Source organism: Phocoena sinus, chromosome 8 (genome assembly GCF_008692025.1).
Source record: "Phocoena sinus isolate mPhoSin1 chromosome 8, mPhoSin1.pri, whole genome shotgun sequence".
NCBI classification, from domain to species: Eukaryota; Metazoa; Chordata; class Mammalia; order Artiodactyla; family Phocoenidae; genus Phocoena; species Phocoena sinus.
The window spans coordinates 14,271,349-14,298,743 of NC_045770.1; the positions used below are offsets into that span (position 1 = coordinate 14,271,349).

General features: G+C 43.0%; 1 protein-coding gene and 1 pseudogene across 2 annotated transcripts; one reads left to right on the plus strand and one right to left on the minus strand.

Annotated features, from left to right (window-relative positions):
- Positions 1–287: 287 nt before the first annotated feature.
- MPZL3 (myelin protein zero like 3) lies at positions 288–26,421 on the plus strand. Of its 2 annotated transcripts, none has more exons than XM_032640637.1 (6): positions 288–440; positions 10,671–10,837; positions 16,074–16,284; positions 17,644–17,809; positions 19,333–19,393; positions 23,537–26,421. In XM_032640637.1, the coding sequence occupies exons 1-6, from the start codon at positions 368–370 to the stop codon at positions 23,561–23,563; spliced, it is 705 nt and encodes a 234-aa protein (XP_032496528.1). In that variant the 5' UTR covers positions 288–367; the 3' UTR covers positions 23,564–26,421. The 2 variants fall into 2 exon arrangements, with proteins under 2 accessions (XP_032496528.1, XP_032496529.1); XM_032640638.1 differs by lacking the exon at positions 288–440 and adding an exon at positions 8,468–8,624.
- Positions 12,378–14,045, minus strand: LOC116758834 (annotated as a pseudogene).
- Positions 26,422–27,395: the final 974 nt, after the last annotated feature.

A 27,395-nucleotide genomic window follows, 5' to 3' on the forward strand; every position in this document is an offset into this window, starting at 1 on the left:
ATTCTGAGAGCATTCAAATAAAATAATCTGTAGGGAGTAAAAAGGACTTCTGGCTTAGAGTCAAGGGGATCAAGACGATTAAGTCCTGCAGAATTCCGTAAAAATAAATAGTAAGTTCTTCAAAGCCTGTCCGACTTCCTTTTCGAGCAAACGGGAATAATGAACTCCTACTTGAGAGTTAAGAATCGCTGACTTGAAGTGAGCAAGTCCAGGTGTGGCTCTGGAAAGAAGCCACGTTACTATGGCAACTTCGAATCGCCATTTTAGGTCTTCTCGCGGCCTCCCACCCTCGCGTCACTTCCGGTGTTACCTGTGTGGTTACAGGGAGCCGTAAACAAGGTGTGCAAACTTCTGGAGAGCTGTCGGGATGCTGCAGAGCGGGGCGGCTGGAGGCCGTGGCTGTGCTCTGTGCCCACTGCTGGGCGTCCTATTCTTCCAGGGTGAGTGAGTCGGCGGCCGGCTCGGTCGCACTTCCGGCCGGGGGCTTAGGGAAGATGGTCGCTTTTCCGGTTCCGGTGGGGGGTCTCAGGAAAGACCCTACTGCGCTTCTGGGAAGGAAGGAAGCGGGAGGGCGTGGGGAGGTTGTTCTCTTCTCGTAATCAACACCCACTGAGGGGTGTCGGTAGCCCGTCCGTACTTTCCTGAGCCCCTGGGAGCTCGATCACTGTGCGTTGTATTGTGGTGATGGCACGGCTAGATAGAATCACGGAGGGCACTGGGTTTGGGGGCGTCCGGTGTTGTCTTATGAGTTATCAGTGGTTGACTCGGCTGTGGTTTTGTGGGCCGTATATCCTGATTAGGAAAGGACAATTCTAGTCTTCAGTAGTTGCAGTAATTTTGGGAAAGAAAATGATGACTGTTGGTAATTTTTTTTTTTTTTTGTAGGTGATTGTCAGGGCTTATGAAGTAAAACGTTTATGAGTCACAGAAAGGATGTGCTTTGATTTCATTGTAACAGAGATGCATGTGTTGAGGAAAAGAAACTGCTCTGGTATTTTAATAACAGTTGTTGTTTTTTTTTAATACAAGAAAGGGAATATCAATTCTGTTAAGATTTTAATCTATTAACCAATATCAGAAGTATAGTATTCACACTATCACATAATCTTAAAATTTGGATAAGTTTTGCTTTCATGCAATTTTCAAGTTGCATAAATTTCAGTCAACCTAATTACCTTCATTTAGGGTGCAATTATTCCCTGGATTTGTGTGAGTGTGTGTGTATGTGTGTGTGTGTGTGTGTGTGTGTGTGTGTGTCTTCCCCAGGAAATCATATGTTAGTAGAGCTAGCATAGGAGTGTATTGTTAACTTCATAAAATTTCCCTGTGGGTAATGGGAATTTCTGAAGGGGATCTTTGATATAAAGGCTTCAGGTGTGCTAAGTCTCAGCAGGTAGGGCTAGGGAGTTTTAATTTATTTGATGACTAGTATTTATGCTGCCAGCATACTCCCTGATCCCTTCCAGCTGCCTGTGTCATAACAGGTGTCCAGTTTTTCAGCTAAATTATTTTGCAATATACTATTTAGGCAGACCTACTGTCACTCCAAATAATCCTAAATTCTTTTCCAATATACCGTTTAGGCTGAACTACTGTCACTCCAAATCATCCTAGTTTCCTCTCTCTGTCTGTCTGCCTGTCTCTCTCACACACACAGAGAAATGTTCAAATATTGTCCTACTGAAAAAAAATTCTAGAAATGGTGGGTGGTTTCACAAACTTGATGTCATTTCACACTGAAAACTGCCCATTAGTTCAGCAACCAAATAATTCAAATGTTAAAAGTTGAGTCTATGATCTGTATGTATTTGTTCATTTATCTTTTGCCTAACCACCCCCCCCAAATCCCGGCTTTATTGAGATATAGTTCACATGCCGAACAATTTACCCATTTAAAGTGTACCATTCAGGGAATTCCCTGGTGGTCCAGTGGTTAGGACTCCTTGCTTCCACTGCAGGGGGTCATGGTTTCGATCCCTGGTTGGGGAACTAAGATCCCTCATGATGCACAGCATGGCATGGCCAAAAAAAAAAAAGGCGTACCATTCAATAGTTTTTAGTATATTCACAGTTGTGCAATTATTATGACAATCAGTTTTAGAACATTTTCTTCATCCCAAAGAAACTCCATAGTCATTAACAGTCACTCATTCTTTCCTCCCCCCCGCCCCTGGCAAACACCAATTTACTTTCTATTGCTGTGGATTTGCCAATTCTGCACATTTCATAGAAATGGAATTGTACAATATGTGTTCTTTTGTGACTAGCTTTTTTCACTTAGCATGTTTTCAAGGTTCATCCATCTTTGAGGGGGTCTTTTGTTTTGAGTCTCTTAGGTAACAGACTTTGGTTTCATACCAGTTTATTTGCCTTTCCTCTTCATATTTAGGACCCATTAAATTATTAACTTGTTTGAATTCTTCCTAAGTTATAAGTATGGTCCTGCTATATCAGTTGTCTAAGTATGTAAAACCAGTAGATTAACAAGCCTAGGGCTCTTACACTTTTCTCTTTTCCACTTGAGTGTGCAATTTTATGAATCAGTTTGACAGATTTGTATTTTGGAAAATTGGGTGTATAAAATTGGGAGTTTTTGTCATTTTTTCCATTTCTTCCATGTATAAAATTACTTATGGTTAAATGTGATCTTCTTGTTTTCCTCCCAGATTAAATTTTTAAAAATTATTATAATTATTTCTATAGTTGGCTGTTTTTACCTGGCAAGAATGCTTTTTCCCTCTGGGGAAGAGATAAATATCCATTAGCACATTAGGCCTAGGATGAAAGTTTCTGAATGAATGTAACATTGGATTGATATTTTTTTCTTCTTATTTTACTTTTTGAGTGGAAGAGGAAAATTATTTTATATCCATTGATTTTAGAATACTTTTAATTTCAGTAAAACAGAGAAAAGTGCTTATAAGTGTACAGCTTAATGAATTTTCAGAAACTGAACACCCCTGGGGAACCAGCACCCAAATCAGCATGTAGATTGTTACTGGCATTCCAGAAACTTTCCCTGTGCCTCCTTTCAGGCATTCTTCCTTCTCCTCCAGGGGGAACCAATATCCTGATGTATAGATTAGTAGTGTAGATTTGTTTAGTTCATCCATGGATGTTATGGTTACTTTTCTGTAACTATATATTTAAGACCTGCTTATCCAGTGTTTAGATTTCAGTGAAGTGACTTTACATATTGATAACTTTGTGGCAAAATTATGTTCATGAATATGGAGTTTATATAAAGAAGGAAGAAGCTGCTAGTAGGTAGTTTGATTAAAGGTGTACTTGCTGTAATTCAGTAACCAAAATTTGCTCAGAACTTGTAATTTTTATGCAACAATTTTTGTTTTATAAAAGGAAACTCTTGGTTTGGTTCAGTTGAATAAATATTACTGAGCATCCATAATGTGCTACGTTTTATTTCAATGAGCTTAGGGTCTATTGAAGAAGACAGACAAGTCAGCAGATAATTTTAAAATCTAGTACTAAGAGAGAAATGCACTAGAAACCATGGCATCACAGAGGAAGTGCCCTTAATCTGCCAAGAGGATACAGGGAAGACTTCCTGGAGGTGTCTCCAAAGTTAAATCTGAAAGAAGGATAAGAGTTAGTTAGAGAAAGGGAATGAGGAAAATTCCAGACATAGAGAAGAGCATAAACAAGGCATGGAGGTAACTTTCCAAGAAAATTTTCTGAAACTTACTTTGATTAGATTAACTTAAATCCCGTGTTGACCCCAAATATATCTCTGTGGTCAGGAGAATGGTGTGCTGGAGCTACCTCCTACTGGCTCTCAAGAGCCAATCATGCACATGTCTTCCTAACTCAGCATTCAGAGACTTTTACCTTCATAGCTTGAAATTAGCCATGGTGGGAGTATTTGTACCACAGAAATTGTCAAAGCTACATATTTGGGTTTTCTATTTTTTAGCTGTTCACCAGCACACCTCTGGATGTAATGATTAGTTTAGGCCAATCTGAGTTACCTTCCAGAGCTGGGAGTAGGGTCTCATTTTTCTTGGTTTGCTCCTCTCTCACCAGATCCATTCACTTCTCTTCTCTGTTTTGCCTACTCCCTGGAAAGCTGACCTATAAACCACATCCTCCAGGCTCCCGTCCTCTGGGTTCCAGTTAGGTTTGGTCAGTGGGAGGCATTGGCAGGAGATTGGAGGGCAGGAGGAGAAAGACATTTTTCTTCCCTGCTCCCTCTCTGTCATGGTGCCATGGTTGATAGTGGCTATGCTCCTCTGTGGCTACAGCTTCTGTCAAATGGCCCACAGATCCACCTCTTACCAGGCTTCAGTAACACCATTTCCTCCCTTTGCCCCTTCAGGCGTGGAGTGGTAAAGGCTTTGTGCCTTTGTTGGCTTCCTTGTTGCTGAGAAAAAGTCCCTTTGAAAAGTGACCCACATACTTTTCAAAGTTTTAGCTGATTTTGCCTTCTGTTTCCTGCCTGGACCCTGACAGAGGCCTCTACCCCCAAGCTCATGGGCTATGTAGGAAAGGGTGGATATCTAAAGAAAATCTGGGTATTGTCAGGAAAGGAGATGAGGGGAATGGATATTGAGCTGGTAACAAACAAGAGTTCACTACCTTCAGTTTGGGTTCCTGTGGTGGTGATAGTCAAGTGGGTATATCCAGTAATATTTGGACACTCAGAGGCAGGTCATGGCTAGCAACATAGTTTGGGGAATCATTAGCCTATTAGTGGTTGTGAAATCTATAAAAGTGGGTAGGATTGTCCAAAGAGAACATGTTGAAAGAAGGACCATGGGCTCAGGGTGGAACTCTGAGGAACACCAGTGTTTAAGGAATGGGTAGGAAAGGAGGAACCTTAGAAAGAGATTTGATAGAAACTAGCAGAGATGTCGAGTGTGTGCGTGTGTGTGTATGTAACACAATCAGTGTGGAGAATTGGTTGGAGGGAGACTAATGAGATTCTGATTTATAACTCTAATCCATAGTTCTTTTTTGCTATAAAGCAGGGTTGGCAAACTTTTGTAAAGGGCCAGATAATATTTTAGGCTTTGTGGGTCACACGATCTCTGTTGCAAGTATTCAACTTTGCTGGCGTAGCACAAAAGGAGCCCTAGACAATATATAAATGAATAAAGTTGGCTGTGTTCTAATAAAACTTTATTTATAAAAAGATGTTGTGGGCTAGATTTGGCCCATGGTCCATAGTTTGCCCATCCCTGCCCAAAACCAACTGCCCCCTTGACATTATCCCTTGAATATCTCAAAGGCACCTTAAACTTACCCAAAATCAAACTCATGTTCTTCCCTGCCAAGCCTGGTACTTTTCTAGTCTTTCCTGTGTCAGTGAATGGTATCACCAAGCCAGAAATATGGGAGTCATCCTCAATGCCTCTCTTTCCCAAACATTCCACATATGATCTAACACCAGTTCTTGCTGATTTTACCTTGTATTGTTGTCTTCCTAGTTCTCTCCATGTCCACTGCCACCAACTTAGTTCAATCTTTCCTTATTTCTCACTTGACTATTGTAGTAGCTTCCTAAGTAATCTCTTTATATATACTCTTAGTGCCTCCTAATCGTCTTCCCTAGAGTGAGGTTTTAAAAATGCAAACTTCTTCATGCCCCTTCTCACTCAGTCCCATACTTAAGTATTTTCCATGGCTTCCCATTACTCGAATAAGGACCCAAATCTCTAAGGTCCTGCCTGAACTAGTTTCTGCTTACCTCCTAGCCATGTCTCAGTCTTCTCTCTCATGCTCTTTGTGTTGCTACCATTCTGCCTTTTTTTCAGTTCCTTGACTGACTGTGCTCCTTCCTGACACAGGACCTTTGCATACGCAGTATCCTCTGCCCGGAATTCTCCCCCTCTCCTCGCCTTGTTATCCTTGCTTCAGAACTCAACTCAAAAGTAACTTTTTTCAGGCAAGCTTTCATTAACCACTCCCTGCTCCCCTATCATAAGCGCTACAGTTCTCATAACCACTCTGTCTTTTCTTCACAGTGCTTATCAGAGTTTGTAATTATACATTTGTCTTTATGACTGTTTGATTAGTGTATTGAACTTCTGCTGCATTTTAAGCTCCAAAACAGGGAGTGTATGTATTTTGCTCACATTTAATCCTGAACTTAGAGGGTGGCACAAAACAGACGCTCAATAAATCTTTGTTTGAAGAATGAGTGAATGAATGAGTGTATCATCCTGGAAGCCTTGAGACAGAGAAGGTCAAGGAGCAAACAGTTACTGCTGCAGAGGGATCCAGTAAAATCAGGAGAGAAAACTGCCTATTGGAGTTTTTGTCCCTTTGATTTTGCTGTTTTAAGACAATAATGCCTTTTACTAGAAGTGGTAGTGGAGTCCAAATTGTGCTGTAGGGGTCCAGAAGTGGATGGGAAGGGAGGAAAGGGAGACGTCAGATATAAACAACTCTTTCACAAACTTGGCTTAGGGTAGAGAGGGCAGTAGTTGGTAATGAGTAGGATTACAGGGTTAAGGAAAATTCGTTGTTGTTTTGTTTTATTGTTATATATTTGTTTTTACAGGTGGGAGAGAATTCTGTGTATTTAGAGGCTGAGGGGAGAAAGCCCCTCTTGAAAGGGAAATGTTGAAGATAGTAGAGAGGGTTTTTTTTCTTCTTCTTCTTTCTTCCTGGAGCAAGGCTTGGAAGGGAGGGATCCAGGCAGAGAAGAAGGGCTTGACCTTGCGTAGAAAAAGGGACACCACATCCTTTCAGATTGGAGGTAAGAATGGGTGCAGACGCAGGAAGATATGTGACTAAGCAGTTTGTATGGCTTCAAGTTCCTTGAAGAAGAGAGACATTTTCTTCTGAGAATGAGGGGTTTATAGGTTGCACAGAGGATAAAAGAGAATGGCAAAGTTTGAGGAGTCAGAAAGCGGAGATGACCAAGGCTGGTTAAAGAGTCATCATGCCTCATTAAGGACTTAGCTGTGGATGGAACTGATGAATTTCTTATGGTAACTATCGGTGCAGTGGTGCGATTTTTCTCCTTCAGCGCACACCAGCCATAGTCTAGAAGTGGTCATCTAGGGCTGAGCTTTTCCTGATTCTGTTTAATGGAAAGGTAGGTGTCTGGGGGATTTAAGAATGTTGAAAATACTGTAAGAATGGGGATATGAAGAGAGTGGGTGACTAATAAGCACACTTTGTTCCTACATGAGAACTTTTCGTGACCTGTCCACCTCTTTCTCTGCCTTCTCCCTTCCCTCTGACTCTTGCTCTTAAGGTACTTCAATTTAATGGAGGAAATCGTCTTTACAAATTGAGTGCAAGCAATGGTATATGTGCTTGAGTAGCGTTATGTACTAAATGTTATGTGAAAATTGAAAAATAGTAACAAACTGCATCAGAGAATTTGGGAAGGCATCACAAGGGGGGTGATATTTGAGATGGGTTTTGAAGGGCGTGAGTATTGGGGATGTGGTTACCAGGCAGGATTGGTAGGGATGGGGAGAAACTTCCAGATAAAGACATATTCAAAGAAAGTCACAGTGGCATGAAGGACATAGTAAATTTGGGAAATGGCAGGACATTCTGGGCATAGTGAAGGGGATGGGATGGGTAGGTGGGCAGAGTAGCAGAAGTTGGGGGCCAGATTGGCACTATTTAGATTTTATGTTATAGCCCAGTAGAGAATTACTGAAGGTTTTTGAATATTTGTGGTGTTCATTTTAATGATAATAGTTAACATTTATTGAAAGTTTCAATTTCAGGTACTATGCTAAGCATTTTATGTGTTACCTTCTTTAATCTTATTAGATCCTCACAGTGACACAATGAAGTAGGTCTTTTAATTATTCCCACTTACCAAGTGAGAAAATTGAATCTTGGACAGGTTAGGTAACTATGATCAAGGTCTCACAGCCAGAAAGCAGCTGGGCTAGAACTCAAGTTCAGGTCTGTCTAATTCTAAATCTAAACTTTAAAGTCTCTTTGCTATACTTATGTTTTAGGATATATAAAGAGTATATAAGGGATATATATCCTTTATATATAAAGGATATATAAAGAGTATGGGGAGTGTGAAGATTATCCATTCATTTCTGCCTTTCTTTTTTTTTTTCCTTTTTTGCGGTACGCGGGCCTCTCACTGTTATGGCCTCTCCCGTTGCGGAGCACAGGCTCCGGATGCGCAGGCTCAGCGGCCATGGCTCATGGGCCCAGCCGCTCCGCGGCATGCGGGATCTTCCCGGACCGGGGCACGAACCCGTGTCCCCTGCATCGGCAGGCGGACTCCCAACCACTGCGCCGCCAGGGAAGCCCTCTGCCTTCCAGTTTTTAGAGCTTTATCTTAAGTCATGAGTAAGGTGGGTCAGGAGTGAGGGCTTAGGAGAGAGTAGGGACTGAGGGATGAAGGCTTTCCAGGCAGAGGAACAGCATTTGCAAAGGCATAGGAGGAATAACAAGTTTAGCATGGCAAAGTCAGAGAGGATGTCTTGGATGAACCAGAGGTAGTCCTCATCTTTGGGATGGTCATGGTCAGATTCTTAGTAGAGTTGTGAGCTCAGTCTTGGTCTCCTGCTTTTTTTTTTTTTTTTTTTTTTTTGGTGTCCTGCTTCTAAGAGGAATGTGAACAGACTGGATTGTCTAGAGAGGAGCAAGAAACATGATTCAAAGCAGCAGAGGTAAAGTCAGTGGAAATGATGATTCATAAGTATGTCTCTGCCAGGAAAGTTTGAGAGACTAAGGACAGAACTAAAGAGGTGTCAGTAACAATGATGAAGCTATCTAATGTGCATTGAGCACTTACTCTGGGTTAGGTAGGCTTCTTAGTGTGGTACATGTTTTAATTCATTTATCCTTCACAGTGACCTTCTAAGGTAAATGTTATTATTATCATTCCTACCAGGATGAGAAACTGAAGAAATCAAGTAAACCTACGAAGGCCACAGAGTCAGCAGGTGATAGGGCTGGGATTTGCGTCCTTTCTCAACCAGAGGGACTGCTGTTTTCCAGGATGGTGTGTGGGTTTGCTCTCTTCTGAAACCTTGCTGCTCTGTTTGCCTTTGGCCTGCCAGGTGAATCATGGCTCATTGTAGTGGAGAAGGAAGCAGGAAAAACAAAGTGCTGGTGGCTTACTTTCCTAAAAAATGGCTCCCTAATGGAAGAGAAATTTCTACCACTGTTCTGTGAAAGCAGAGGGAATGGTCAGAAGAAAGTGCCAACTCTTTTGGGGGAGACGGGATGTCAAAGTTGGATATACGAGGGGACTTCCCTGGTGGCAAAGTGGTTAAGAATCCGCCTGCCAATGCAGGCGACACGGGTTCGATACCCGGTCTGGGAAGATCCCACATGCCGCAGAGCAACTAAGCCCGCAAGCCACAACTACTTGAGCCTGCGCTCTAGAGCCTGCGCTCTAGAGCCTGCGAGCCACAACTACTGAGCCCACGTGCTACAACTACTGAAGCCCACGTGCTACAACTACTGAAGCCCACGTGCCTAGAGCCCGTGCTCCACAACAAGAGAAGCCACCGCAATGAGAAGCCAGTGCACCACAACGAAGAGTAGCCCCCACTGGCCGCAACTAGAGAAAGCCCACGTGCAGCAACAAAGACCCAATGCAGCCAAAAATAAATAAATAAAATAAATAAATTTTTAAAAAGTTGGATATACGAAGTGGTTTTGGAAAGAGGAAGTCTCTAAAGAGTTTAAAAATGATATCTTATTTTTACATTTTAAAATGCATTAAATTGTAAATTTAATAAACTTTTTCCTCCCCATGATTTACTTTTAATGGATAAGTGATTCATTAACGAGCCTTAAGAAAGGGAAAAATAAAACAAAACTAGATAGAACCTTGGGGTAGATTTATAAAAATTATTTTTTCTTTGAAAAAAAATTCCTATTCTTGCTTTCTACTCTTATTTTGCTGGTGGTTGAGGCAGTGATAGCTTCAGGTTACAGTCGTGCTGTACTTGGGGTAAATCCCTCAGACCACAGCAACTGCCATATTCCTGGAGTATAAGTGTGTCAAGGGAGTGGGTGGTGTTGCCTTTTAGCCTTCTGTGTGCTGACCCGCTTGGTTGTAGTTAATTTATCCACAACTCTGTATTTGGAAAAAGTGCTGATGTGACCAGGTTTTAAATTTTTACCCAAACATTCATTCTATGATTTAATATCGTAAAATGACAAAAATACCACCCTTGATTAATGCAGATATCTGCTCCTTATCCTTTTGGGTCTGCCTGAGAAGACATTTATTGCTACAGCTTTCTGATGAGAGCCCTAAAAGTGATAAATAGTGTTTCTAGGGCTTCCCTGGTGCCACAATGATTAAGAATCCGCCTGCCAGTGCAGGGGACACGGGTTCGAGCCCTGGTCCGGGAAGATCCCACATGCTGTGGAGCAACTAGGCCCGTGTGTCACAACTACTGAAGCCCTTGCACTCTAGAGCCCTCGAGCCACAACTACTGAGCCCACGTGCCACAACTACTGAAGCCCACGTGCCTAGAGCCCGTGCTCCGCAACAAGAGAAGCCACCACAGTGAGAAGCCCGCGCACCTGCTCGCTGCAACTAGAGAAAGCCTGCACACAAAAACGAAGACCCAATGCAGCCAAAAATAAATAAATTAAAGAAAGAAATAAAAAAATAGAGTTTCTATATTGTTCACTCACGTCTATGTATTCCACCCAGTGTACACATTTTAAATGTTTGGGCTTGCTTTGATTAGGTGTTTACATCGTCCTTTCCCTGGAGATTAAAGCAGATGCCCACGTCCGGGGTTATGTTGGAGAAAATATCAAGTTGAAATGCACCTTCAAGTCAACCTCATCTATCAGTGACAAACTCACCATAGACTGGACATATCGACCTCCAAGCAGCAGTCGCACAGAATCAGTAAGTGTATAATTTTAAGGATATTTCTTTGAGCCTTCTGTGGTCAACAGCTCTGGAATCCTTTTATTTTAATGTCACAGGTACACCTTAGGCCTTCTCATCTTAAAATAGAAGATGAGCTTCTATTAAATAGAAGGAGATGAGCTTCTACCCTATATCACATTCATCTGGTCATATAGGGCTTTTTCTTCTTCTGTGTAAGAATCTTGCAAATAAGCTATAGGAAAAACAGTCAGAAACTCAGAGGAAATGTGGTTTAGTTTTGTTTCTCTTTTGTTGTTTCTTTTTGCTTGGCTTCATAGCTTGAGTTTCAGATTTGTTGTACTAAAAAGGGTACCTCCAGGCTGTTGGACAGAGAAATTCTATAGGTCCCAGTCTTAGACATCCTTTTGCTCAAAGCTGCTCATTTCCTGTCATGTGAAGTTGTCTCAGTGGGTGTTTCTGTTTGTATATCGGTACTTGTAGATTTATCTTGGCATCTTCTCCCAGTGTGTAAACATCTGCACTGATTTATACAGCTCCCTTTGAAGGAAATTATAGGGCACCTTATGTTGATGACAGATGCTGTTGATGACAGATGGTCTTGCAATATTAGAAGCAATATATTTTAATCACACAGATAAAACACATTTATGGCTCAAATCCCATTGTGGATGTCTAATTGAAGATGCAATGCTATTAAAAAACCCTTTTTCTGTACGCTTCCAGCAATATCCTAGGTCAGGATACTTTTTATCAAGAATGTGAATATCAGAGTGGCATGTAAGATTGTATTTTTGAAAGTATCCTTGATTTGTTTATCCTGTTTCCTTCATTAGAAGTACTTTCTCTTTGATTTTAATGTATAAGCTTTGGATTTTGTTTTAGGAACCATTATGGAATGCCATGTAGCATCTCTCAGTAACTACAGTAGGTGCTCCAGTTGTCCTAGTGAAGGTGGCTCCAGTGAGCTAGGCTGTATTTGTGGTCCCTTTTTCTCCCTTCCTTCCTTTCTTCCTTCCTCCTTCCCTCCCTCCCTCCCTCCCTCTTTCTCTTTCTTTCTCTTTCTTTTTTTCTTTCTCTCTCTCTCTTCCTTCCTTCCTTCCTTCCTTTCTCTCTCTCTCTCTCTCTTTCTTTCTTTCTTTTTTTTCTGAGGTAAACTTTTATTTCTTGGCTGACAGAACTTGCAGACCCATGCTCCTCCCAGCACATTTTATCCTGCCCAAGCAGCGGCAGTCTAGTCCAAAAGGTGCCATGGCCAAAGGGGCTGGGGAGTCACCTCCCATTCCAGGCTGGAGGAGTAGGGGGCTTGGGGATACTCCCCCACAAACCTTTGCCAGCAAGAGGCCATGAGTCACCCCAACCCCAAATCCTGCATTCTGGTAGGAGGTGGCAGTGCCTCCTTCCAGCTCTCCAAACCTGAGAGGGGCATGCATGACCAGACAGGGCAGGACACATACCCCCACCTCCAGTAATGGCAGTCTCCAACACCGGCCTCTGCTCAGGTTACAACCCCAGCCCCCATCCCAGGGCAGCAGAGATCTCTCCTCCTCCTTGGTCCTCAGTGATGGATGGAGCCCTCCACACCAGGCAGAACAGAGGCAAAGACGGAAGTAGCGGCAGTGGCGGGGAAGGAGCAGGCACCGAGACTGGTGGCACAGGGGCCCAGGGCTCTCCCGAAGTCAGGGCAAGCTGTCTGTCCAGGCAGCTCTGGGGCTAGACACTCGGTGAGCGTAGTTGGCTGTGATACGGGTGCTTGGACACCTTTCTGTCCTGATGCTATAGCTGATACTTGTCTTTGGCTGCTGCCCGCTCCTTGGCATCAAAATACCAGACAATGACGGCGTACTTGGTGGCATGGGCTGGTTTCACCTCATGGGGGTTCCGCCGATCAGACCAGAAAATGAGCAGCCGGTCAAAGAGTGGCTCAATGTTGGCTATCACAGGACGGCCCTCAGGGAACATCTGCAGCAGGCCGCCATGCACCTTGACGTCCCAGTTCTGATTCAGGTAATAGATGCAGCACCCATCGCCATACGGATTGTTAACGTGTCTCACGTACCCCAGCCCGTTACCTGGGTAACACGCCACATGGCCTTGGTGCGCCCATTGATGACGTAGCTGCCCAGCCTCCCAGCACAGTGGCAGATTACAGCATCCACGTGGGCCACGAGGGCACCGATGCTTCGGCAGCCTGGCTCATGGCCTTCCACCCAGGCGATCTGCTCCCCACGGATGCTGCGTGGCAGGATAGCCCACTGGCTCATCACGCAGGCACCTGCCCCGCTTCAGGGCCTCCACCTCTGCCAGCACTCGGCCACCTAGTGCCGCCCCCAGGAAGCTGTCCTTGACGCAGATGCCATAGTACCGCATGCAGGGCACAATATAGCCCAGGGCCAGGCGCTCAGGTGCAGTGGGCAACACCTCCTCCCTCAGCCCGGCGCTGGCCTCACCGCTGCCACTGCTGCAGCCCTCCCCCTCTGCCTCACCTCCCAGTTCTCCTGCCCGGCCCAGGGCCGCTTGCTGGGGGCGGGGGCATCCCCACCATCCTCTGCCCATTTCCCTTTGGGGGCCTCGGCCAGGCGCCCTGGGCTGCCAGTCGCTGGCACCCCTTGGTGACCAGTGCCCCATCACCGTCACTCCGCAGCGGCCGCAGCTCGCCGTCATCCTGCCCACCGAAGCCCTCCTGCAGGGGGCTGGTTGTGGTGGAAGTAGCTGTGGCTCTGGGGGTCCCACTCCCCGCCGAGGCCTCACCAGGCGCTCCCGGACGGTGGTAGGAGGACAGCAGGGGACAGGGCAGGTAACTCTCCACCCCCATCCTGGCCCTGCTAGGCTCCAAGGGCTCTGACACCGAACCTGGCAACTGAGGGAGAGCCTGACTCAGGGGCTGCGGCTGGCGCGGGCTGTCCACGACAGCAGTGTCTTCATCCCTCGGGCGTGGAGGGCGCGGCCTAGGCCCCTGCTGCCTTCCTCCTCCTCCTCCTCCTCCTCCTCCTCCTCCTCCTCCACTTGATGCAGCCGCGCGCCGGGGCGGCTGGGCCTGGCGTGGGGCAGGATGGCGCAGGACAGGTGGCAGAGGCCTTTCTCGTGCCCTGGGGCTGCTAGCTGGTGCCCAAGTCCTCTGCTGTCCCTAGGGGCTTGGGGAAGGACCTGTCACGGTGGCGAGGTTTTTCCTCCGGCTTCGGCGCCGCCGTTTGTGCCAACCGCCCTGCGCAGCACAGCACGCCATTCCCCGCCCCACCACTTGCGACGCTCTGCCTGCCTTCCTTCCTTCCTTCCTTCCTCCCGCCCTCCCTCCCTCCCTCCCGCCCTTCCTTTCTTTCTTTCAACTTAAAAAAAATTTTTATATTGAAGCATAGTTGATTAACAATGTTGTGTTAGTTTCTGGTCCTTTTTTCTTTAGACTTAAAATAGGTCACTTTATTTTGAGTGGTCAGGAAACTATGGCTGGCTTCATATGGCTCTTCCTCCTTGGCCAAAAGTAGGACAGAGCAAACAGTGGGGATCTTCCTGGGGCAGAAGCCTTAAATGCAAACAGCAGTTCGCGTATGGCGCTGTTCTCTGTGAGGCTAGTCGGGAAATCGGCAAACTCATCCAAGTTGGAATTAGTGGACCCTTAAAGTTGCAACTATGTTGCAGTTACGTGATCAGTCAGGATTCTGTCGAACTAATCAGTTAGCAGGATTGGAGTATCACTAGTTTAACTTGAAACTCACAGGTCGGATTAACCTTGCAGATTCACAGCAGGCTTTGTTTTGTCAATAAGGAGTTTCAAACCCTTTTATACTGCTGCTGATAATCAGAGATAGGTATTCTTTAGCTCCCTCTTTGGAACATTCTACACATTTTATTATTTACTAATATCTGTATTTCCCACTAGATGGTAAATTCCACGAGAGCAGGGACTGTGCCTGATTGGCTCCCACTGTATCATTTTGCTTAATACAATGCCTAAGGGCACATAGTAGGTGTGCAGTAAATATTTGTTGAATGAATGCATGAACAAATGAACCAAGAAGTGATTCAGCATCTTCTCTGGGAAGTTGCTTTTCAAAATTGGGCAATTCGGTGTTTGTAAGTGCCTGGGTTCTTAAGTGGGGAGGTACCAAGTAAGGAAAGAACTAGGAAAGGCTTGAATCTTGCATAAGAGAGAGAGAAAGATCATATTGTATTGTAGTGCTTGCCCAGCCTACCACCAAATATAATTAGGTGTTTTTGGTGATGAAATATATGATTACCAATCTGAAGTAGCATTGTTTTAATTCAATGTATATTCATTGAATGCCAATCATGCATCTGACTTGAGGTTTTTTTTTTTTTTTTTTTTGCGGTACGCGGGCCTCTCACTGTTGTGGCCTCTCCCGTTACGGAGCACAGGCTCCGGATGCGCAGGCTCAGCGGCCATGGCTCACGGGCCCAGCCGCTCTGCGGCATGTGGGATCTTCCTGGACCGGGGCACGAACCCACGTCTCCTGCATCGGCAGGCGGACTCTCAACCACTGCGCCACCAGGGAAGCCCTGACTTGAGGTTTTTATTAATTGCCAAGATAGATAACTTGAGAGAGGCTTATGTTACAGCCTCCTGGTGATTTTGAGAGTAAACAAAAATCTCCCCTTTCCCACTTATTAGCTGTGTGCCTTCGAGTAACTCATTTAATTTCTTGTTTTTGTCCTTGTTTCCCTTTCTGCCTGCTCCATGTATAGTTCAGTGTTGTTGTGAAGCTCAAATGAGTAAACGTATAGAAGTAGTTTGCACACTATAAAGTACCATATGGATTAGATGCTGCTTTAGCATAGGGTTTCTCAGCTTTGGCACTGCTGGCATTTTGATACAGATAATTCTTTTTTGTGGGGGCTGTCCTCTGCTTTGTATGATTTTCAGCGGTATCCCTGGCCTCTACCCACTAGAAGCCAGTAGCACTCCTCCCCGTTGAGACAACCAAAATTATCTCCAGATATTACCAAGTGTCTTGAGGGCAAAATTGCCCCTGGTTGAGAACTGCTACTTTAGGACTTGGGGGAGAATTTAAAAGGGGTTCAAGAATTAGGATCCCTGGATTCTTTCATCAGGCCTTTTTCTGGACAAGTTTTATTAGCCTGTCTTTTAATCTATAGGATGGAAGTGAACAAAACATAAAAAAAATTGTCCAACTGGGAAAACCCACTACACATTTGTATTTTATTTTGGACCTACTTAGCTTTACGTTTTCATTGCATTTTCCAAATTAACTTTTTTCTCATGGTGTTGCTTTCTTAGATTTTTCATTATCAGTCTTTCCAGTACCCAACCACAGTGGGCACGTTTCGGAATCGAATTTCCTGGGTTGGAGATGTGTATAACGGGGATGCGTCCATAAGCATAATCAACCCTACCATAAAGGACAATGGGACCTTCAGCTGTGCTGTGAAGAATCCCCCGGATGTGTACCATAATATTCCAGGGACAGAGCTAACAGTCACAGAAAGGGGTAAGCTAACTGCCACCAACCTTCTTCTGTAGTGAGTGCTCTCTGACTACTGTGGTGGTTTGTGGGGAGATCAGTGAGAAGCAAAACTACCTATCTTCATAAGCCGGTTGGTCACTGGGACATTCTGCCATTTTGAATTGTCTGAGGATGAGTTTTTTTACCTTTATTTTTCAAACTGACTTTTTTTTTCAAATATCGTCATAGTTTCTCCATTATCCTTTTAAAATTTTAATTTCAGGTGACCAGAGGTCTTGTGGAATGTATGGCAAACCCCTGAATAAATGGAGGGTTGCTGTCTGTGTGAAATAGAAGTCATTCTGGGTTCCCTAATGTGTTCATACCCTCAGTTATGAGACTGTGTTCTTGCCTGTTTCTTGAAAGGGTACCTCCTCTAAAGATGGAGGCAGCACATTTCTTTTATGTTGCAAAGAGCAACTGTTTCCTTTTAGTGTGAAACATGAGGAGAGTGGGTTAAGGGTTGACCTTTTTTTCTACACTATTCCCTGGTGACTGTTGAGTGGTCATTCTAGTCCTTATTTGAATTTGAACCAAAGATTTAGAGATTCAGAAATGACAAGGTATCTATGGTTCATTATAGATACCTTGTCATTTCTCAAATCTTTCTGTATGTCTCTCTCTCTCCCTCCCCTTCCTCTTTCTTTATTTTTTTAAGGCAACTCATAGGCTTCAAAGACATAGGAACGTTCATATTGCTGGTAGCGGTAGAAACTGGTATGGTTTTTCTGGAAGACAGTTTGGTAGTATAAATCAGATGCCTTAAAATTATATACCTTTTGATCCAGTAATTCCATTTTAAAATTTATTTTAAAAAATAGAGCTAAATATTTATATACAAGGATGATCATCATTATATAACTCATAGATTCAAAGAATTGGAAATAATTTGAATATCTAGCAATAGAAGATCGATTCAATAAATTATTTAATATGGTAGAATACTATGCAGCTTTTAAAAAAATCACACCTGGAAGGAAAACTTATGGAAAATATTTATAATATAGTATATAAAAAAGAGGCTAAAAGAAAAAAGAGGCTAGAAATAGTATGTAAACTATGATCAATACTTCTGAACACGTACTCTCCTCCCTATATTCAGACTCATACCCACATACTCCTAGAAAGAAGATTGAACGGGTAGATATTGACATATTGATCCTAGGGAGTGGGATTATGGGTAAATTTTAATTCTTCTTTGTCCTTTTGTGTATTTTCTACTGTTTCTACAATGAACTTATGCCCTTTGTAACCAGAAGAGATACAAGAGCAAATGTAAGACTATCTGGTGTCAAAGGAAGCACTTTGTGTGTCCCTCTCTTTGACCTCTTTTTCCTCCTCCAGGTTTTGGCATGATGCTGTCCTCCGTGGCCCTTCTTTCCATTCTTGTCTTCATTCCCTCAGCTGTGGTGGGTGTGCTGCTGCTGGTGAGAATGGGGAGGAAGTCTGCGGGGCTGAAGAAGAGGAACAAGTCTGGCTCTAAGAAGTCATCTATTGAGGTTTCAGCTGAGTAAGTCCAGCTGCAGTCCTGAGCAGTCAACCCTCTTCAGAGACCTGGCTTGTGGACGGTACCCAGGCTTCTGCGTCATGCCTTCCTTTCTTCCAGGCTGAATTTAGTTCTGCTGAAAGGGAAATGTGTGGATGTTAATTTGGAGAGAGAGATGGAGGGATTGATAGCATAGTCCTAGTCTCTTTTTTTTTTTTTTTTTTTGAAATGAGATTGTGTAGTGCTGTGGTTCTGAATATAAATTCTGAAGTGAATCTCTCATTCCTTCAAAAGGGACAGGAAATTCCAACAAGTCAGTTATTTTCCCCTTTTCCTTGTTTTGGCACTGAGCTGATGTCTCCTGACAGAAGTGCCTGAGCAGTGAGAGAGGCTTTAGAACAGCCAGGGAGAGCAAAACAGTTTAAATAAGTGAGAACTACCCTTGGTCAGCGGATGCTCGGAAGGGGCTAATTGGATTCTGGTTATCAAAAGCATTTGCCAGTGAGCAGGTGTGATCCAGTATTTTCCCTAAGAACAAATCCACCAAAAAGGTAACAGAAGTCTGCATAAAACCCTGTTGATTCTCCATTATCTATATCAGGGGCTCTTAACCTGGGGAGAGAAGTCTTACTTTGAGAGAGTCTAAAATCTTATTTCTGTGTGTGTGTGCATGTGTGTGCGTGTGCACATTTATTTAATGGGAGTAACAGTGCCCTTTACAAGGAATCTGTGGCCCCACAAAAAGGCAAAGAACTCTTGGTAAAAATACTAGAACGTCTATTTCGAAGCATGGTCTAACAAGATCCTTTATGATCTAACCCTACCTAAGTCGCATTGTTTCTTGCCATTTCTTCTCATTTGCTCCACATTCCAACTACAGTGAGCCGTTGCCTTCTCCAAACATACTATACTCATTTAGACCTTTTTAAAAATTTTCAACATGCTTTCCTCTTACCTAGAATCCCCTCCCTCCTTCCCTTGTTTGCCTGGAAAACTCTTCCTTATCTTCCAAGACCCTGATGAAATGTCTGCTTCTCAAGAGTTTCCCTGACTCTTTCAGGGAAAACTGATCGCTCCCTCCTTTTTGCTGCCACAGCGGTTTGACCTTAACTCTATGAAAACATTTACCACATTGTATTCTAACAAAATGAGCTCAGGGGACCATGTTTTATTTATGTCTTTATCCCCAGCCCAGCACAATGCCTCTGTCATGGTTGGTGCTCAGTACATTTCTAAATGAACGATTGTGACTGGCTCCTATTTATTGAGCACTTACTATGCGCCAAGCACTGTGGTACCTGTTTTACATGTGCTTATTTTGCATTTACTCCTAACCATTACCCTTTAAGTGTAGCTGGCAATATCTGCATTTTGTAGATGAGGAAATAGGTTCCTGGAGCTTAAGTCATTTTCCCAGTCATCCTGCTGGTAAGTGGCAGAACTGAAATTTAAAAACAGACCTGTCTGACTTCAACGCTTGTCCTCTTGACTGCTCTACCATACTGAGGATAGTGATTGTTCACATTTGGGTTGTCCTCTTTCTACAGCGCTGACCAGGAGAAGGATGACTGCATGGCCAAGCTTTGTGTCCGTTGTGCCGAGTGCCTGGTAAGTCCATGCCATTTCTTCTGTTCACTGTTCATGCTTCATTTTCCTGCTTAATGAATGGAATCCTTCACCTTCAGAGGCAGCAGAGGATATGCAGATAGGTCTAAAGCAAAGTATGAACCAAGGTCTTTCCCCAAAGCATTTTGGTCTCAGGGGACCCCCACCAGTTCTAAACATTATTTTATTTTCTGTCTTATGGGCAGAGAGTGGTGTCCTTAGGTTAGGGAAGGGGATTGCGTAGGCAGCCTCTGCTGACTGACAGGGAACATCCTGAAAGAGGAGTGTCCTATGCTGCTGAGGTCATACTAGGAGACCTGGCTGGACTGGCTGAACCTAAAACCCTGAATTGAACTTTTCTTCTGAGCCTCAGTTTTCCCCAGTGATATAAACTTTTAGGTGACTCGATGGCGTTTGTCAGTAAGAAATACCCATGTTGCAAGGCTTGAGCTTTGATTTACATTTCAGAAAACTGTCATCCCTCCCCCTTTGGGTGCTTGCTGTGACTGGTAGGCTTGTGTGCTGTTCCAGGATCCTAGGAGGGAGAGAGACTCTCTGATGTGGTACTGTTGGAAACAGGTCAAAAGCAACTCATGATCTAATACAAAGCATACCTGTCATGTCAGGGTTTAAACTTGAGCCTTCTTTGTACTTACTGCCAAATTCAGCACTTGGCCGGATGACCACAGCCCAATTACTCACCACAGTGTTCCTTTTTCTCTTTCTCTCACATACTTGAGTATTATAGGTAAGATGAGAGAAAGGTGGATAGGATCTAGTTCCAACCCTTTGGGATTTGAATATTTTTAATAACAAAAAATAAGCTAATGTCCTGAAATGAATACAACATTATTAATCAACTATACTCCAATATAAAGTAAAAATTAAAAAACAAAGAAAAAAGAATCACTTTGCTGTACACCTGAAACTAACGCAACATTGTTAATCAACTATACTCCAATATAAAATAAAAAATTTAAAAAGTAAATAAAACACGAAATAAGCTAATGTTCATAAGATTATTGTCCACATTTCAGATATTGATTTGTTCAACAGTTATTCTTTGAGCATGTATCTGACATGCCCCAGCTGTGATTTTAGGTACTTAGAAAACAACAGTGAACAAAACTGACAAAAATCCCTGCCCTCAGAAGAAATTACATTCTTTCCATTCCTGGAAAACTCATCGTCTGAGACGCAGTTGAAATGTTACCTTCTCTTAAATTGGGTACAAACAATAACAAACTAAATCTTTTAAAAATTAGTAAAATAGATAGTATGTCAGATTGTGCTTAATGCTGTAGAGAAAAAAATAAAATAGGAAAGCGAGATGGAATGGCTGGATAAGGGGGTATGATACCAAATAGGATGGTTGGGGGAGTTCCCTGGAGGTCCAGTGGTTAGGACTCTGTGCCTTCACTGCTGGAGCCCCGGTTCAATCCCTGGCCCAGAAACTAAGATCCTGCAAGCCACAAGGTGTGACCTAAATAAATAAATAGGATGGTTGGGGACACCCTCACTGAAATGATATTTGAACAAACACCTAAAAGTAGAAGCAAGCAACATGGCTATCATGGAGGAACATTTCAGGCAGAGGAAGTGGTTGGTGCAAAGTCTCTGGGGAGAGGCCATGATTGGCCTGTTCTAGGAGCAGCACAGAGGCCAGTGTGGCAGGAATGAAGCGAGCGAGGCAAAGAATAGTATTTCTTCAGAGAGATAATGTCGTATCTTATAGAACATTATAGTGATTGTAATCACCTAGAATTTTATTCTTTTTTTAAAATAAATTTACTTTATTTTATTTATTTTATTTTTGGCTGCGTTGGGTCTTTGTTGCTGCGCGTGGGCTTTCTCTGGTTGCGGCGAGCGGACTCTCCTCTTCGTCGCGGTGCACAGGCTTCTCATTGCGGTGGCTTCTCTTGTTGTGGAGCACAGCTCTAGGCGCGCGGGCTTCAGTAGTTGTGGCATGCGGGTTCAGCAGTTGTGGCTCACGAGCGCTAGAGCGCAGGCTCAGTAGTTGTGGCACACGGGCTTAGTTGCTCCGCGGCATGTGGGATCTTCCTGGACCAGGGCTCGAACCCGTGTCCCCTGCCTTGGCAGGCAGATTCTTAACCGTTGCACCACCAGGGAAGCCCTAGAATTTTATTCTTAATGAAACAGAATCCACTGGAAGTTTTTGAGAAGAGAACACTTTGAACCGATGTATGTTTTAAAAGGATAATTCTGGCTTCTCTGTTGAAAACAGGTGGTGAGGGACCATGACAGAAACAGAGTGCAATTAAGAGACTTTAGCAATAATGCAAGTAAGGGAAGAGGGTGATGATTTGGACCAAGGTGGTGGTGGTGGTGGAGGTGGTGAGAAGTGGTTGTTTTCTGGTTACAGTTTGTAGGTAAAGCCAGAAGGACTTCTTGACGAGTTGCATGTGCGTGTGTGAAAGAATGAGAAGAGTTAAGGATAAATCCAAGGTTCTTGACTTGAGCAACTAGTAGAACAGAGTTGCCATTTTCTAATATGTACAAGCCTGTGAGTGGAACAAGCTTTAAGGGAGCTGAGTTTGGATATATTTAATTTGAAATACTTGTTAAACATTCAAGTGGAGATGTGGAGTAAGCAATTGGTTATATGGGTGTGGAGTTCAGAAGAGAGGTCTAGAATGGAGATATAAATTTAGGAGTTATTCGTATATAGAGACTGGTAGAGATATTTCCACCGGGGAAATGAGAGTAGATAGAGGGGAACTCAAAGGACTGAGCCCTGGAGCTCTCCAAGGTTTATAGATGGGGGAGATGAGGAGAAATTATCAAAGGAGGCTGAGAAGGAATGTCCAGTGCGGTGGGAGGAAAACCTGGAGAGCGCTGTATCCTGGAAGCCAAATGAAGAAAGCGTTTCAAGGAAAAGAAAGTGATTAACTGTGTCGATTGTTCCTGAGTCAGGTCAAGTAAAATGAGAACTGAGACTTGATTACTGGATGATCTTGTAATGTGGAAGTCATTGGTGGCCTTGGCAAAAGCAGCTTCAGTGGAATAGTGGGGATGAAAGCCTGACTGAGGTAGGGTCAAGAAAGAATACAAAGAGATGTTTTGGTGAGAGTGGGTATAAATGACACTTTCAAGGAGTTTTGCTGTGGAGGGATGCAGAGAAATAGGGCAGTAGGTAGAGAGAGGTGTGTGTCAAGACTTGCTCTTCTTTTTGCGATGGGAGAAATTACAGTACATTTGTATGCTGATGGGAATGAGCCAGTAGAAAATGAAAATTTGATGTTACAGGAGAGGGGGGAGGATTGCTGGAGTGACTTCAGGATCTAGTGCACCAGTGGAGATGTTGGCCTTAGATAAAAGCAGCGAGAATATATCCATACGAAGAGTAAGGGAGGCCAAGTAGGTGGGCCCAGATGCAGGTGGGTGGGTAAATATGATGGGAGCTTGCGGAAATTCCCCACTGACTGTTTCTCTGTTCCCAATGATGGGAGAAAATAAGGTCATCAGCTGAGAATGAAGTGAGCTGAAGGTGTTGGAGGTTTGGAGAAAGAGGGGAAGATATGAAAATAGTCATCTAGGAGAATAGGAGAATGAGTGGACTAGAGAAATGGGGTATGCCAGGTAGGTAGTACTAATGGCCTACTCGAGCTTAGAAATAATGAATACAAGTTTGAACAATAAAGGTAAGAATAAGAATAATAGTGATAGTAGTTCATCATGAATGAGTGCTTACAAATTGCCAGGCACAGTGATGGAAACTGAGGTTTAAAGAAGTTAAATAACTTTACTCAAGGTCACATAGCCAGCAAGGGGTGGAGCTGGGATTGGAACCCAGAGGTAGACTGACTCCTAGCCTAAACTCCTAGCTACAGTCTTGCGCATTTTGCTACAGACAGGCATGTTTTCATGTGTGTTGAGGTTTTAAAAAATAGTCACCAAGGAAAAGGGAACCCTTAGGGTTTCAAAGCACAGATTAGCCCAATAGATACCAATTATAATGAAGTCCTGTGATGCTTCTTGGGAATTTAGGTGGGTTGAGTCAGTGCCATTTCACTGTTGATGTCTCCCCTAGCCAAGTTCCATTTGGGGGACCCTAACGTGTGGTCTTTGCCTGAATTCTGACTGTGCTTCATATACACGCCACAACTACTGTTCTTTCCCCTCCAGGATTCAGACTATGAAGAGACTTATTGATGAAAGTCTGCATGATAGAAGAAGAGTCACCTAATAACAGAAAATATCCCATTCCACTGTCAGCTAAAGCCTCCCAGAGAAGTGGAGCAGGCTTGGACAGTAGTGATGGAGAATTCTGGAAGCCATCAGTGAAGACTTTAGGAGCCATTTATTTATTGAAGAAATGTTCTTTTTGTATTTATAAACTGTTCAGAAACTCTCAGAAGAAACTCATAACTACCCATTTTAATAACTTATACTCTAATTGAATGAAGGAATTCTTTTCCTAAATAGAAAGATACTTTTTGTTTTGCCTTTGCTCTTGAATGTATTACATGTTTTCTTCCAATTTTTTGAGGGAGAATCCTAGATGTTGGCCACACTGCTGATGCCAAAATGTGTACGTATATTTAATGAAATGGAGCTTGGAGCTTCCTGATGTGCTCCCAGGCAAAATGTTTGTCTGGGATAGCTATTCTTTATTTTTTGCTCCATGAACATTTTCAGCTGTGAGTTAGCATACAGCATATACTCGTTGGTTTAATGATCTCATCATCAATTGTGTTTGGGAGGCTTGGAGTGCATAACCCCAGTATTTTTTTTAGAGTTGGTAGGCTCGGGAGTCAGTGGTTTACTTTGACTGGGTTTTTAAAGTGTTAAAGTGCATTCAGTTTACAATTAAGGAAAGAAATGATGAGATAGAGGGATTCCTTTCTTTTGTCTTACTAGGTGCAATTTGTTATTTTACTTTCTGACAGCTGACTGATTTATGATTTCCTTCTTGACTTTTCAGATCAGAGGCAAGAAAAACCCTTCAAAAGGTTTTTAGTGGGGCTAAGTAGACTATTTTACCAGTAATTTGCAATGAAATCATCTTTTAACCTACGCTGTTCTTCAAAAGTTGTTTGATTTCTAAAATGCAGAAAATATGAGCAAACTAATGTATTTACAAACCGTTTATGCATAATATTTGAGATAAGGAAGTGAGGGTGTGAATAACCTATACTTCCTCCTTCTGTTCTCTTGATACCTTCTATGAGCTTCCTCCATTCTACTGCAGCAACATATTTCAAATTTTAATTTACATGGGATTTTCTAGAAGCCATTAAGAAATATGTATGAGCAACAACTACTGAGCCTATGTGCCACAACTACTGAGCCTGTGCACCTAGAGCCCGTGCTCCACAATAAGAGAAGCCACCATATTGAGAAGCCTGCACACTGCAATGAAGAACAGCCCCCACTCGCTGCAACTAGAGAAAGCCCAGCAACGAAGACCCGACGCAGCCAAAAATAAAAATAAATTAAAAAAAAATTGTATGACATATCAGGAAGGGTTGACTGTGCAGTCCTCTATAATAGAGGGATGGAGTTCACTTCTTAATTATGAGAGACAAAAATTTTCCTTTCTTCCCATCTTTGATTTTTTAACAGGATAGCCCGTTTCCATGATTTTTTGCTAGGTGGCTCAGGAGGTTTCCATATTATAGCATAATACAGTGTATGCCGTGCAAAAATCACTTTTATATTTTTTTGCTAAGATCTATTTTTAAAAATTTGGGTTATTAGTTCTCATAGATTTGGCCTGGCCTCTTTTGTTAATCTAGTCCATCGATTAGAGAGTCTGATTAGTTAATAGATGTTATGATTTACCTCTGGTCATATAAAGAAGAAGAGGCAAAGGCGAGATTGGCAGTCTACATTTCCAGTGGTTAAATCTCACAGTCTTGGGCTACTTGTTAAGTATGTGGATGTCTAGGGCCAATCTAGTGAGACAATCTGACACCTCAACACAGAGAGGAAAACAATTTGAGCAATGAAAGTAAATAATTTGGGCTCTAGGACATTTGAAGATAGAGATCTAGCTGTGAGGTAGAATTTTTGTGGGTCCTCATTTCTTTGAGAAAGAGATGATGTTATAGGAACCCAGGTAAAGTCACATCCCATTGAATAAAGAACGAGTTTTGGCTGAGTTTTCTTGTAATTTCTTTTCAGGCATGTTATGAGGATTAATACAGTAGGATATGTTTATCACAGCCTTAGGGCTGCTCTCAGTTTCCTTCTTCAGTCCTTATATTGAGGTCTGGGTTACAGCTTTTTTTCTTCAAAGGAGCACAAAGCAGCGTCGGGACCCATGCATTTTAAGGATGGAAGGAAGATGAAGTTTTTTCTTTTTTTAACTTACTGTTTTAATATCTTCTAATATCTTCAATATCTTCTGTTTAATATCTTCTATTTTTCTTTTTGCTGCTCCATGAGTTCTTATCACATTGTATGGAGACCAGCCTTGTCTAGAAAGGGAATTGAATTCTGAAAGCTTCAGAGAGGCTTAAAAGCCTTTCAGAATTTTTCTTTGCCTGCTGAAGTCTTTACTTGTGGTTACATTACTTTATGCGTTTTGTCCATTGAACTCTTAATTCTGTTACCAAATGTGAACTTATAAAATGCTTTGTGTTTCCCACGTGGCCTGTTAACTCAAGCTTCTTGGGGGCACATTCTCTGCAGCTCTCAAACTGGACTCTGGTGCTTCATGAGGGGATGTTGCACGTCCTTGTTTAGAAAAAATTCTGGCGGCCAAATCCTGAATCTGAATATTCTTGTGTGTCACTCAGTTATGGTTCCAAAGGGGACCTGTAAGAAGACCAGTAGGGCATGGACCAACACTCTCTTTAATTGCACAATTTAGAACTTTGCTGCAAGACGAGGCAGCTCCAACCCTTTGACTCCAGTGTTGGACTGTTAACTGCTGCATCTCACTGTGTTTTTTGTTTGTTTGTTTTTGTAGGAGGGTATGCACTATTGGGTCATGCGCACAGACGTGTAACTCTTGAGATCTTTACCACGTCATAGTTAATAAACTTCTTTGCACTTTCTGGCTACTTTTTGGTGTATATCTACATATTAGATGAGAGCTGTCCTGTGAAAGAGAAGGGGGGTGGTTTGTGATTTTCAGCATCAAGTAACCATTCATGTCTGAGCCATGCCCCAGCAAGAATCTGCATAGATTCCAAGGGGTGCTGCAGCCAGCTCACACCATAAGAGCCGATTGTTAAATTTTTAGGAATTTTGCAGGCCAATTGTTAAAGTGTTGGTAGCTTGAAATAGGCCATGGTGGGGGTATTTACTCAATTGTTGGCTTATCAGCACACCAGTTTTCAAGAACCATGTAGCATAGCCCTGGTAAAGAGCAAGCATTCAGCAACTTTTCAAATGATACAGGACAAGTTCCAAAAAACAAGTATGCCCATGTGTGAGGCAAGCCAGTGCAGGCAAGGTTGAAGGAGCGTACACTGAGAACACTTATTTTGAAGTGGCAACTTAAAAGCAAAAGATACCTCAACGTGAAGAAGCTTTGAGTTTTTATCTAGTCACCCACAGTATTCTCTGGGGGAATAAAATGCTTGTTGTATTCTAGAAATGCTGATATCACATGGTCAGTGGAAACTGACATGCCTAGGTGGTGAGTTGGAGGACTGGGCAGGCACATCTTTGGAAGCAGGGATTGAGTGATTGGCTATATTGCCCCTCTGTGTTGAGAGAAAAAAAATGAAGGGTTGCTATATTTTAGATACAGAGCGAAATGTTTTGTGTTAATCTTAAACTTATTTTGTTTGCAAGAGGCTGATTTCTTTCTCAGCATGTTTGCCTGGGACCATTTGAGATCCCACCCTTGGAGAGTTTGTAATCTAGAAGGGGAGATGACACCCGCAGAGGTCTGGAACATGAGGCTCTCCTCAGTAAGGAGAATTGAATTTGTTACCTCATTTTAGAATGAAAGTGTAAATAAAAAGTGGGTAATAGGCCAGATGACTGAAACAAGAACCTTGATTTAAAGGTTCCTGTTTGTGTCTCT

Excerpts from the sequence above, each read along its gene's own strand:
- MPZL3 (XM_032640637.1), top strand. The coding sequence starts at position 368 with ATGCTGCAGAGCGGGGCGGCTGGAGGCCGTGGCTGTGCTCTGTGCCCA. Across the intron at positions 441-10,670 it reads GGGCGTCCTATTCTTCCAGG|GTGTTTACATCGTCCTTTCC; the intron begins GTGAGTGAGTCG and ends TGCTTTGATTAG. Across the intron at positions 16,285-17,643 it reads GCTAACAGTCACAGAAAGGG|GTTTTGGCATGATGCTGTCC; the intron begins GTAAGCTAACTG and ends TTCCTCCTCCAG.